The sequence below is a fragment of the Oncorhynchus clarkii genome, chromosome 8 (assembly GCF_045791955.1).
Source record: "Oncorhynchus clarkii lewisi isolate Uvic-CL-2024 chromosome 8, UVic_Ocla_1.0, whole genome shotgun sequence".
NCBI classification, from domain to species: domain Eukaryota; kingdom Metazoa; phylum Chordata; class Actinopteri; order Salmoniformes; family Salmonidae; genus Oncorhynchus; species Oncorhynchus clarkii.
In genome coordinates, this window is record NC_092154.1 from 32,139,459 (window position 1) to 32,153,609 (window position 14,151).

General features: G+C 41.8%; 1 protein-coding gene across 23 annotated transcripts in view; it reads left to right on the plus strand.

Annotated features, from left to right (window-relative positions):
* The first annotated feature begins 2,306 nt into the window (after positions 1–2,306).
* Positions 2,307–14,151, plus strand: part of LOC139415281 (RAD51 paralog B) — a 60,591-nt gene continuing 48,746 nt past the window's right edge. For 2 of the 23 annotated variants that reach the window (XM_071163292.1, XM_071163296.1), the window contains exons 1-7: positions 2,307–3,483; positions 8,339–8,452; positions 8,530–8,634; positions 8,744–8,880; positions 9,053–9,172; positions 9,352–9,535; positions 13,259–13,331. In XM_071163292.1, the coding sequence (XP_071019393.1) occupies positions 3,481–3,483; positions 8,339–8,452; positions 8,530–8,634; positions 8,744–8,880; positions 9,053–9,172; positions 9,352–9,535; positions 13,259–13,331 (736 nt within the window). In that variant the 5' untranslated portion in view covers positions 2,307–3,480. Of the gene's footprint in view, positions 3,484–3,818; positions 4,493–4,751; positions 4,842–5,932; positions 8,157–8,276; positions 8,453–8,529; positions 8,635–8,743; positions 8,881–9,052; positions 9,173–9,351; positions 9,536–13,258; positions 13,332–14,151 lie in introns of those variants that run through there. The other 21 variants (XM_071163287.1, XM_071163285.1, XM_071163286.1 and 18 more) reach the window with 21 other exon arrangements.

The window sequence follows — 14,151 nt, forward strand, 5'->3', positions numbered from 1 at the left end:
GCAAGTAGTCTAGAGTCAAAATGTTCCCCAAATACCCATTGCCTAATTAGTCTACCAGGCCTATAGTAGGTATGAAACATATTGCATACAATATACAGTCAAAATATTAGGTTCTATATCAGTGTTGTGAGTGTGTCTTTCTCTGTTTTCTTCCTATCTCGACTGCACCATGGCAGTTGATCTATAATTTCTCACAAACTCAGCACTCGGACAAGCAGAACCAGAACCTTTAGCAAATAATCGGGTTAATTTCACACATTTAGCAGCATCAGCCACTTTGGTTCTATGTTTTTCGAGACCACCGTTCCGTTTTTCTGTTTTGACTGAGTGACTGACAGAGTCAGAATGGGTCTCACTCTCTTTGATGATGCTCGTTTGACTTTGGATGTGAATCTGCATCACCTCAGCCAATCAGAAAAATTTTCCATTTTGGCAGCCGGCCATTGCCCACTGTTCAGACAAATGCTTAATGTAGAAGATTATGACAACAGAGAAATAGCACAAAATTCATAAAAAAAAACAGGCTCATGGGCCTGTCAATTTCGACCAGCCCACCTTAATAATAAAAGATGGTCTGGCCAGGCTGTCATTTGCCAGAATTGCCAGATGGCCAATCCGCCCATCGTTGTTACAGTCATGCTTTAGAATTTGTTCAGAAGAGAAGGGATTTAAACGGATTGTTTTCTAAATGATGCCCTATTAATATAATAATCGATATTTGTTCAAAAGAGTTGAGAGAAAGATTTACATTTTTTTTAGATCAGAAGTTAAGCTAAGGCTATGAGGCGTGACCAACTTTCGCCGAAGTCGGTCCCTCTCCTTGTTCGGGCGGTGTTCAGCGGTCGACGTCACCAACCTTCTAGCCATCGCTGATCCATTTTTCATTTTCCATTGGTTTTGTCTTGTCTTCCTTCACACCTGGTTCCAATCCCATCAATTACATGTTGTGTATTTAACCCTCTGTTTCCCCTCATGTCCTTGTCGGTGATTGTTTGATTGTATGTTATGTGCAAGTTATGTTCTGGTGTGCGACGGGTTTTCTACCCACTTTTATTATTTTGTATATTTTGGTTGTCAGCGTTTTGTGAGCACTTATTAAACATCTCCGTTTATACCAAGTTGGTTCTCCTGCGCCTGTCTTCCCTTCCACCAGCACGCACCCATTACACAACAAGCCTTATAGAAGACTCTGACAGACAGCCCACCTCATTTTTCACAATTATTTACATGTTGAATCTTGATCTGATTCCAAGAGAAATACCATTCTGTTAAAATCCAACTAATGCATATTGTATTTTTATAATAAGATAAACACACATGAAGAGAATCAATGTAGATGGAAACAGCTTTGTTGCTTTCCCTCTGGAGCCTGGGAATGCACTAATCATAAAATAAACACCTTCAGAATGGTCTGTCCAGGACCTTTTGGCTCAGTGACCAAGAATGGATGGAACTGGTGTTAGGGACATTTTTGTCTCGATAGCAGACGATCAGACCTCACCCAAGCTCTGTTCCCCAGTCTCCGGACTGATCTCTCCCATGGTCCTCCATCTGTCTCTACCTATCCTCTGCCATGCACTCTATATTGAACCCTACCTAAGTCCCAGTGTCCTTATGATGTTTTACACGTGTTACAAAAACTGTCACAATAGTCTGTTGTGTTGCCCCTTTCCCATTAGGGATAACTTGGCAGAGCAAACTACCGGTATTCTTATCAGTACTCTTTAGTCATCCTCTATTTTAACTGGCCACTTCAGCGACAGGGACACGGCTCCCAATCTCCGGGTGCAGAAGCGGTTCTTATCTCTCTGGTGATAAGGGAGAACCCTGCCATTATGGCCTTACATGGGCCTCCATCCTGCACTAGCCACACTCCAAACAATAGACAAACTGATACAGACACAGGCTGGGGGAGATGGAGTGATGGGGTCTAGACAGAGGGAAAAAGGGAGAGTGAGAAAGAGAGCCGATAAGCAAGGTGTCATTTATTTGAGATTGGAATTTCATCACACAGCCCTGTGAGACTGCTTCAAGTCGTGAAGTTTGCTGCTGCTGTCTATTTTACAGTCTCACCACATCACAATAGTACAAAATGTTCAATATATTTTATTTGAAAGAATGTGTTTTGTTTTCTATTGATTCTTCATGAGAAATGCATCAAGCTGACCCAGGCCTAAAAAAAGACTGCATCGGGACCCGGTGCAGTGGTTTTGACAGTCCCATATGACTACATTTACCAAAATCCAAAGCGAAGTGGCGGTATATGTCAGACGAGTTTGAAGTGGACGGAGTACAGGGCTTAACATGTCTCTCGAGGAGGCTAAAAAGAGATGAAGGCTTGGAAAAGTTTAATATTTTCAGAAGGAGTTGGGTAATTGGTTAAGGGAGGAGGATTGGAGGGAAAGAGAGCGGAGGTTGAAAAGACTGAGGGAGGCAGAGGATGGGTGTGAATCTGTTGAAGCCAGTAATAACAACGGGGAAGATTGGTGTCAAGTTCAAACAGAGTGAGCTGGATGACAGTTTAAGTTCTGGAGGTGAAATGGAAAGGGTAGGTGTTGTGAGGAGCTTGGCGCCCGAGCCTTGCATTGATGGACATGGTTATGATAAAGATAAGTTAGGTCCAGTGCAAGAGATATTTGGTGGGTGGTTTCAGGTTGGGTGGAATAGATGGTGGGTGCTGTTGAGTCGGTGAAGGTAACCCAAATTGGACTTGTGATGTTTGTGATCAGAGGGAGCAGGTGCTCCGTGCAACGCAACTCGGGGAAAGATCTGTATCTTGCTTTGTGTTTAGGTACAAGGCACCATTGACTGGAGGGATTTCTGGGGTAGCGTTAAGTGTGGAGGTTAAGCAATTTAAGAGGAAGATTCGTGGTGTTTGTGACGCCCGCCATCTAGTGCGACGCAGATCCGGTGGGGAGCGTGAAACAGTCTGTTCTTTTGAGCTTTGATTCAGTCTTTACCTGACAAAGTAATGTCACGATATATGAGTTATTCTGTTAGAGCTTTTGTGCCGAATATACTGCGGTGTTATATGTGCTACGTTTACGGGTGTGTCGCAGCAGTGTGTAGGAGGGAGATTCCAAGATGTAGAAAGTGTGCAGGAGGACATGGGACAGAGGAATGTGTAGTTTTGGTGGGAAAAGTTGTGTGTGTCAACTGTAGGGGTACCCATGTTGCTGGGGATCGGAGGTGTCCGGTGCGAGAAAGGCAGGTTAAGGTGGCCAGGGTCAGAGTAGTGAAGAAGAAGTCGTATGTTGAGGCAGTGAAGAAAGTACAGGGTGGATTAAGGGTGAGGGATTCTGAGAGGATCCCTGTCAATAGTAGATCTGTGCCAGAACAGAGGGATAGGCCAATGAGTTACATATGTTTCAGTAAGGTGGGTTTCTTAGTGTTCATAGCAATGGTTATCAACTGTACTGCAGAGATGGAACATAAGTCACAGAAAATAGATGTTTTGGTCAGTGTTGCCAACTCATTTTCATGGTAAGTTGCTAGAGGCAGGTTGATTTGTTGCAAAAAATATGACTTGACATTTGTTCAGGTACAGACAGACTCCCACTCTTTTCTGTACTTATGGCTGTACAATTTTGATTGAGACATGTTGATTGATGTTGTAAGTTCTGTTCAAGATCAAACATTCGTGACCAACTATATTAATTGGGTTTGGCTCGTCGAACCCGAAGTACTGCTGCTGCAGTCAGCCAACAATGATTTGCAATTTGCTGAAATTTCTGCTGGCCTTCTGCTGCCTGTGCACGAGCTGAGCGCATACTGCTGACGTCGCTCACAATGCACCTTTGCAGCCAGACACGTGTGTTGTGTCTCTTGTCGTGCCTTCTGTATAAGCGGCCACAGCTTCTCTCTGGTAGCTTGATCCTGCGGTATCAGAGCTTCTTTGATGCGGAGCTTCTTCTCGTCCAGAAACTTGTTCCCCTTGGCCATGTTCTATATGATGTCCCTGTAATGGCGTATAGTTAAGAGCAAGATGATATTGCGAGGGGGTCCATCAGATCTTCGTTTCCCAAGCCGATGTACCACATCAATCACGTCTCTTAGCCTGTGTTTGATGCACGGAGCCACTTTTCCCAGGATATTAATGACTACTTCTCTAATTCCCTCTACCTCTTTTACACCTTGGATTTTCAGATTCCACCTGCGAGAGTACCTTTGAAGTTCAGCTACATTCTCACACAGCTCATTATTTTTGGATTGCATTTTCTTCACCTCATTCTCTAGGAACGTTATATTTTCCTTGTTCTCGCTCACAATTTTGTGGAGTTGATTTGACAGTTTCTGACAAATTATCGATCTTTGATGTTTCTTCGGTAGCCCACTCTATGATGGACACTTTGGAGAGCGTGGCGTCTTGTTTTGAAGACAGGGACCGGATTGCAGAGAAAAGTTCCGACATGGAAATGTCTTCTTTTACTTTTTTCACCGGGGGATTTTAACTTGGGGTCTGAGGTAAAGAGGTTGCAAGGATTTCATCCTGGTCAGTTGTGTTCTTTCTCTTGCTTGAGTTTGCGGTTTCTTGTGTATCCATGCTGCTCTGGTTCTCGTGGCTAGCTAGCATGTCTGCCGTCTTCGGATATTTCGTCTACTCTTGTCTTTCTGTCGTGTTCTTCCCATTCAACTTGACAACAACTAAATCTAAACTTATCCCATGTCCATGAAACAAGTTAGAGTTAGTTTTTAATATTAAGAGCCAATATTTAACTGTTAACCACCTAACCCTCAATGTTGCTTTGAAGAGCGACGCCACCTTGGGTTCAAGGGCCCACACGCGTTTATCGAAGGAAGAATGATTACTGGGTACTGTTGACATTAACCAAATTGGAACTGTGAGTACTACCATCAGTACAGTTAATGTACTGCCACAAATAAATGTACTGTTCGAACTACAACTGATGAACACTTGCCAAAGAAAAGTAAATAGATGTTATTCTGTTAACCACCGCTACCTCAACTGAGCGTAGTTTTCCGTCGGAGTAATCCTCAGGGTTCACTGTTTTATTGTTCACATTAATACTTGTGTTATCTGTGTTATTTTTTAATGCAGGAGTTCCTTTTCAATTCACTCAATATCGTTAGTCTGAATGCTAGGGGTTTGAAGAATCCTACAAAAAGTAAAGTTTTATTTTTATACTGTAAACGCAGATTTTGTCCTTCAGGAAACTCATTCGGGTGAAAGTGATTTTACATTTTGGAAAGCACAATGGGGATATGGCCTATTTCAGTCATGGATCAAATCATTCTTCTGGTGTTTTGACACTTATTCACAAGTTTAAATGTGACATTCTAGAATCTACATCTTCACAAGACGGCAGATGGGTCATAGTAACTGTTAAACTTGACAATGCCATTTTCATAATCTAATGTATACGGACATAACTCACCTGCTCCTAATAAGACCATTTTTACCCAATTCACCAGGAAAGTGCAGGATGTAAGCAAATACTGAAGAGGCTTTTTGAATTATTTCAGGGGATTTTAATGAAACACCTGATGCATCTGCTGATCGTTTTCCTCCTAGAACGAGTCAAAACCCTCATAACATTATGCAAGGATCTCTGTGTTGAGGATGCCTGGCATTATTTCAGGCAAACCTGGACCAACAAAACTGTCACGCAAATCTAGAATAGATTTATTCCTAATTTCCCCTTTTTTGTTATAGATCTAGATCAGTTGGCTCCCTTTTCTGATCAAATTGATTTCCCTGAATTTACAAGCTACTAAAAAAAAAAAAATTCAAAAAGGTACACTCGAGGATATTGGAAATTAAACACACTTCTTAAAGATGCTACTCTCATTGAAAACATCAAATCATTAGCTAAAGATATTTTTGCAAGGAAAGATTTGGGTCATGGAAGTAGATGGGAATTTTTCAAATATAAAGTCAGTGGTAGCCATTAAATGCACCAAAGAGCTGATGCAATTAAAGAACCTTAGAGAAAAGGAGATGAGCAAGCTTGACAGATTTCCAAAATACGAGGGGGTGGTCCGCCCAGGTCTTACCTAGTGTGCCTAGACAGTGAATATACTACGGGTATATGTATGCCCACGGGCCTCTTGCCTAAGCACTCCCTAGGTGCCTTCCCCCCTGGGAACAAATGAAACAGGATAACAAACAATTTCAATAATCAAAACAGTGCATCCTATTGACACATACCAGACATAACCAATCAACTCCCTCAGCAACAACTAACATAGTATATACCAAATCACTTTCTGAGACACAACCAACACAGCTCTCAGCAATTTAATTCTCTATATCACAATCGATCTTTCTGCAATGATCTCTCTTCTGAACAGAACACTGGCTTTTATATAGCTTCAGAAGGAATGGGTAATTGGAGACAGCTGCGTCTTGACGAGGGGGCGGGGTCAGCTCTCCAATTAGCCATGGAGTCGACCAATCAGCTGCTTGAGGGATTTCCGGAAGCGATTTCCTGAAATACACACATGCAAATACACAAACTACAACACAGAAACTGGAGAACGTAACATTGCCAAATACACAAACAAAAATTCTATACCAAAATTACAAGTTTTTTTGATTGAATTTAACAATTTTATTAAAACATTAACCCTAGTAAACAATAACAAGAATGACATTTTCCTAAATCATTACAATTGCATTAGAATTGTTTTTTATTTTATTAATCTTTTTGTTAGTTTTTTCCCCAGTATTTTTTCATTAATACCTGCGTTCTGTTTTGTATGATAAGAATGTAAATTGTTGATCTGTATTTGAATATAAACGTCTTCTTTTTTAAGGCACGTGTGTTGTGACTGAGTGTGCGACAGAGAAAATTGTTTGTGTGTCATTTAGAGGGAAAATAAGTGTATTTTTGTGTTTGAGTCACTTTTCAAAAGTTGCTAAAAGTTCAAAATAAATTTTGAAAAGTAGCTACATTTGTTGCTAGGTACTGTTTGAAAAGAAAAGTTGCTAAATCTAGCAACAAAATTGCTAAATTGGCATCACTAGTTGTGGTGGCAGCTGCAGCGACATCAGAAGTTTTCACAGGGTGTGTTGAGTGGTAGTGTCCCGTCCTCTAAGGTCGTTGCCCTAGGGTAGGATCAGATAGGGTCAAAGTAGTGGAATAATATGGTGGGTTTTAAAGAGTGTAGGGTAGTTGGTAGGGTAATAAAATAAATATATATTTTTTTCCTACTTCCCCTTTCCCATTTTGTATCACAAACAGTGGTGTAAAGTACTTTAAAGTACAACTTAAGTTGTTTTTTTCGGGTATCAGTACTACTATTTATATTTTTGACAACTTTTACATTTACTTCACTACATTCCTAAAGAAAGTTATGTCCTTTTTACTCCATATATTTTCCCTGACACCCAAAAGTACTCGTTACATTTTGAACGCTTAGCAGGACAGGAAAATTGTCTATCTGTAAATAAATAAAAAACTAGAAAATGTGGCCGTTTGCTTTGCCTAATATAAGGAATTTGAAATGATTTATAATTGTTATTTTACTTTGACACCTTAAGAATATTTTAGCAATTACATTTACTTTTGATACCTAAGTATATTAAAAACCAAATACTTTTAGACTTTTACTCAAGCTTTCACTTGAGTCATTTTCTATAAAAGGTATTTTTCCTTTATTCAAGTATGACAGTTGGGTACTGTTTCCACCAGTGATCACCAAGTGTAATGGATTTATACAATAGTTCAGTTAGGGGGCGGTAATGCAACATATTGGACGCTAACCCTCTTTAAACTCCACTGAAGAAGCAGAAGCAGAAGTGGGGGTATTTTATATGCCACACTGCTGTCAAGGCAACAGAACTCACGTAGCTAGCTAGCGGGGCCGTGAAATAAATTAAATCATGTTGCAAAACGTGGAATTTCTTATATTTGAGCCATAATTTGCTTGCTAGAGCAATTAGATTCTAGCGTTTGCCACTTGCGGAGCGAACTTTAGCCACTCGTTGTTGCTGAAGTTAGCTAGCTAGCTAACATAACAAGTTTGTCACAGACAAAAGGGGAAACCAGTGTCTTTGAGTTTGTCATTTTGTAAAAATAATATATGTTCTACGTATTAACTAGTTAACTATGGCAAGTAAAAAGCTCAGAAGAACGGGTGTGTCACTCGAAGTATGCGAACGACTCAAGCGCCACCAAATTGAAAGTTGCCAGGTAAGAGGTCGAGTCTCATTTCTCGAGGTGGTTATTACATTCGGTGTTGCTGTTAGCGTGGTGGATTACAAGTTTACATCATGTGAAATGTTACCATTATCTAATATTCTCACATCAAAGAATAGATGGAGTAGAAACGAGATGCCTTTCGCAACGGTGACTACTATGCTCCTTGTCACCAGGACCTGCTGTCCCTCACACCTCTAGAGGTGATGCGCCTCGCGGGGCAGAGTTACCAACAGGTGTTGATGCTACTTCAGTCAGTCAGCAAGGCCTGTGCCCCCTCAATGACCACGGTAAGTCAACAACAACATCACCAGTGTCACTGTCATACTTCACTGTTCTGTCTTATGAAATTGTTATTGTTCTTCAGGCATTGGAGGTGTGGAAGCAGAGGGCTGACCTGTGTTTCTCCACATCCCTACCTGCCTTGGACAGACTGCTTCAGGGAGGGCTACCACGGGGGACACTCACAGAGGTTGTACACCTTCCTTACTGAGTATAGAGATGGTGATGAGGTTTATAATGGTGAAGGAGATGGAGGGAGAGAGAAAAAATGTATCACAAACTTCCTTTCCCACTTTCAGGTGACTGGCCCCTCAGGTTGTGGGAAGAGCCAGGTGTGTATGATGCTCAGTGTGCTGGCCACTCTGCCAAAGTACATGGGTGGCCTTGACAGCGGAGTTATCTACATAGATACAGAGGCGGCTTTTTCAGCGGAGAGGTGATTGGGACTTACTTTCATCACCCTCCTTTTCTCTTCTCCCCTCCTGCATATCCATTATCTTGTCATATCTTTTATAATCTTCTATTATGTAATGTCTTCTATAATCTTATCTTCCGTGTTTTATAAATGCATTGTGTGGCCTAAAATGTTTTGTTCTTGCCACTTCCAGGTTAGTGGAGATTGCTCAGAGCAGGTTTCCAGACTACTTCTGTGAGAAGGAGCGTGTGTTGGAGATGGCTGGACGTGTCCACCTTTTTCAGGAGCTCACGTGTCAGGATGTCCTGGACAGGTACAGGCCGCCATGTTGCTTTCAGTCTCTCTGAAATATGTCATTCAATCGTCTCCTCTCACTTACCTCAAGCATGTTTTGGACTCATGAAGCATTTTGGGTGATGGCGAACTGTGTGAAAGGGACTATTTCTAATACTGATATTGGTATTGATAAAGTTTTGTTTTGGTTCCTTCCAGACTGGAGAGGCTGGAGGAGGACATCATCTCCTCCAAGGCTGGGTTGGTGATTCTTGACTCGGTGGCCTCAGTGGTGAGGAAGGAGTATGACACAACACTTCCTGGGAACCTCAGTCACCGCAGCAACCTGCTGGGCCAGGAGGCTGCCACCCTCAAATACCTGGCTCAGGCCTTTCACATCCCTGTGAGTGTGTGTGCAGGGGTTAAATTGGGCCGGATCTGAGACAAGGCACCTATGATCCAAATGAGAGCCAGGTGGAGCTGAGACCTGGTACCTGCTTTGGTTATTGTAATTACTCTCCACATTTCATTTTCCACAGCCAAAAACACGAGCAAGCAATGGCAAAATTAGACAACCCCATAGTAGAATAGTTTACTTATTCAATTGTTCAGCCTGTCGCATTCTATGCGAGAAAGTCATATTAATCTCGAGGTACATTCAAATTGCCGCACAGGGGAAGAGATACGCATGTCCAGTCGTTGTACAACATTCTCAATGCAGTCGCGGTAAAAAACAACAACTTTGAAAGCAGTTTTGATGGCCACTATTAAAAGAGGAGAATCACCGATTTTCTGAAGTGTTACGAAGCTACACTTCTCAAATCCAAGAAATGAGAAGGCTAAAATGCACCATTTTAGAACCATAGCTTTTTAGCAGCGGCATGGTTTAACCCGCATTAGCATTGGCCATTGGGTTGAGTGCATAGGGAAGACCAGTGCTAAATGTAACAGGTAGGCCAAATTTATATTCACAGTACATGATCCTTGGCTGAGTGCCAGTGGAATGGTTTTTTTGTTGGGGGGGGGGGGGCATTCAAGTCATCAATATGTTGCTAACTAGCAACAAGAGAGACTAATGTTAAGATTTTGTGATCTAGCTAATTAGACTGATGGGGTAAATTCAGATTGGAAACCCTCAGCCTATTTATTCATTTATAGACACTATGCTGCATCAAATGATAATGATTATTGCTAAGTAACACACCTGACCGATAATATGGGCCAATATGTTATTGGGCTCATTTCTGGAGGGGGTTGTTATATTTTAGATATCAGCGTCATTTTATTTTCCTTCATTTTGCATTATAATTACCCTTCTAAAAAGTAATCCCCCCCCAATCACATCATTAGTCCCTTAATACCACTTCTGACTGCCTAATATATTGCAGAACTGCCATTCAGCCACTAGATGTCAGCGTTATCACAAAGTAATCCAAGACAAAAAAGAACCTGCCCTCTGTGGGATTTGGAAGGAAAGGGTGAAAGGCAATAGTGCATTGCACTCTGTAGGAAATGTTTTCCTGAAATCTAAAATGGAATAAAATATCTAATCCATACCATATCTCACAAGGAATAATAAATGTGCCCTATTTGACCCCAGTGCATCCTCATTTGTGTCAGTAACACAGTTCAACACTAGAGGGCAGGAAAGCACTGAAGATGTATCACCTCGCCTACTAGGTACCTACTACAACTGCTGGCCTAGCCAGGCTATTAGCACTGGGGATTCAAATCAGTTTCTAGTCTACCAACCCAACTTTCCCCTGAACCTTCCACTAGATACAAATCTTAAGTCACCACCTCAGTCCCTGGCCGGTGTTACTCAAGCTTTCCTCCTCAGTCCCCTGGTAGTGTGTCCTGAGTTCTTACATCCATCTCCCCGCTAATAACACAGGACTCTGGACTCTGCCAGAGGTGAACAGGTGGCGTTTCTTACAGCTGTTGCCCAGGGGCTCTAAGAGTCTGGCGCTTGTCCGTGTATAGTAGTGATGGACAGCTTATTTACTGGTAGCTATTTTTATATGTCTGCAAAGGATGCAGTGGCCACGTCAGAATGTAATGACTGTATGTACATGTTAACATACCTTGACGTTACATAGCAACAAGATCATCCTGACAGTTACTGAACACTGTAAGTGTCTGCTTAATACTATATTATTATACTTTAGCAATAAGGCATGAGGGGCGTGTTGTATATGGCCAGTATACCACAGCTAAGGGCTGTTCTTGGGCACAATGCAATGCGGAGTGCCAGGATATAGCCCTTAACCCTGGTATATTGGCCATATACCACAAACCCCTGAGGTGCTTTATTGCTATTATAAACTGGTTACCAACGTAATTAGAACAGTAAAAATGAATGTTTTCTCATACCCGTGGCTATCAGGCAATACCACAGCTTTCAGCCAATCAGCATTCAGGGCTCGACCCACCCAGTTTATAATAGACTATGCTATACTCTACGCCAGGGGTATCCAAATCTTACCCCATGGGCGAGGTCTGGAGTTGGACAACTGGTAGTTTTCTGTTCTACCTGATAATAAATTGCACCCACCTGGTGTCATAGGTCTAAATCTGCTCGATTTAGAGACGAATAATGAACAAAATAAATAGTAATAAACACAGCGGAACTGGCTTTGAGGTCTGTGTGTCTAATTTGAGGGCTCTAAGCCTATCCTATGCTATACTAAACATCTAAGCTCATTCATGACCTATTTGCCAGCTAACTTGTCTTTCTTTATTTTGTATGTGTGCCTTTGTGTGATCATTAGGCTTCGGTGTAAGTCATATGCTATTTTCCACACCCGTGTTTTGGCGTACAAGCATTTTGTGGTTCATGTGAGGTCTGTCTGGACTTGACAGAGCGTTTTGCCTTCACCTCCTCCATATTATTAACTGAAATGTGCCCTGACAAGAAACCACAGTGAGGATAGCCTACCTTGCTCGTGGCCCACTGAGTATTTTATAAGGGCTATCGTGATTAAACAAGTAAAGACTTTTGTTATTAGCACCCAGGGCAAAACCAACCAGGTTGTTAAATGTACTAGTTCTTGTTTTGATGTAAGACACCGTGCCAAATTTTGCGAGACTGGATGACTGTGGTAGATTGGAGCCCTTTGCTTCCATTCCGCTCCTAGGTTGTGTGGAATTGTTGATTTGGTGTGAGTTTACTGGATGTACAGGTGTAAGATCTTGATTTGATCACCCTGTTGCAGGATAACTTTTGTGAAATTCAGGACATGTAATACTTGTAGTGTATTTGCGGTTTAAAATGTATTTGAAATGTCAGACATATTTTCCGTTATGAAAAATGTATCGTCCCCCTACACAATTGTTCATTAATTATAATTCACAGTTCCTGGTGCTTCAGGTTATTTTCCTGTTGTACCAAACTGGATCAAATTAAGATCCTACATCTGTTGCCTAGCCAAGGTTTCATAGTTTAACTGTGTTGTTTCTCTGGATTTCTCCTAGTTAGAACAACACATGGGGAGCTCATTGCCTGCCCAAACATGAGTTTATTATTGTAGCCTTATTGTTGACATATGGACTTTGACTCATGTCAGCCACAGTTGGCTCACATGCACAGTGTAGCTCTGTCAAGCTGGAGGCTTAAAGGACAATTATAGCTCATGTGACGGTAGGCGCCTACCTTTTTTTTGAGTCTGTTGTATTGGCAACAGTTTTATCATGTTGGTATTTTATCAAGGCCAATTTGATTCACCAAGTGCTACTTTGAGCCACCACCACTGATTATTCGAGGGAATTTACTCAAAATTCTGCTGTGTCAGACTTGGACCGGATGATATTCAGAATTACTTTTGTCTCCCGCTTGGTTGGGTTTGGATACATATTGACCATCCATATCGTTTAATGTTGATGACCTCCAACCTACTATTGACCATCAGTCATCTGAGGACAAGTAAAACACATTTTAAGAAATAACTTACCAGAACTCCCCCAAAAAATAATTTTGGTATATTTTGTGTTCATAGTCTAAGGTATAATGCTTTGAGATATTGCCTAAAAACCTTGAAATGAACATTTAGCATGGCAAACCAGCACTCTGTGGAAGGTATTAACGTCATGATATTCTCTTCATGCTTCTCTATTTTCTCCCTCCTAGGTGGTCTTGACCAACCAGATCACGACGCATGTGGGCAATCGAGGAGAGAGAGGCGCTGCGTCATTCAGGGGAGGTAAACAAACACAAACGAAATAGCCTCCATGTTAACTGATCACATCTGCATGTAACTGCAATACTAACCATCCAATTAAACATTGGATTCAACACATACTAATGTAGTTATGCACCGAGGATGTTTGTAGCCGGTCGCCTTGCGTGTGACTCTTTGAAACACATGGAGCGTCTCTGATGGGTCACAGAGATTTGTTTGATCTCACTGTTTACCATCACATTGGTAACAGAGCTATTCTATGACCTGTATCCTGTATTGTTATAATGTCCCCCTCTTCGTCACTCCCTTAGTATAGCCTGTGTGTGGATATGTATCTGTGTCTCGGCGGTGTAGTCGGACCAGTGAATGTTGGGGCAACATTATGCTGAAGCTAGCCTTTGAGTAAAGGGATACGGGTTCTTTCTCTTACGTTATCTAATAGATACATGGCATTGACCTGTAACTGTACTCTCTCTTTCACCAACTACACTCTCTCATTAAATACTGTGATTCCCCCTCGAGGAAGGACTGCCTCTTTCAAATTTCGCTCTCTCTCTTTCAATTTTTGCTCTCATCTCTCTCTCTCTCTCTCTCCATATGTCCTTGGATGGAGGGGTGAGGCGGGGAGAGTTCGACAGTAGGGTGTATCTGATTCACCCCTCTGCTAATGTAATCAGATTCACATCTCCTTTCCCTGGGTCTGACTCTTCTCTAGCCCTGCCATCCCTCCCTTTCTATCTCCCGCACCTTTTTTCTCTCCCTTTTGTCTCGTGCAAGCAGGTTTTTACCTATGCTGTTTTCAAGCAGAGATCCCTGCGTCTCGGGTTTCCAGTCAAATGTC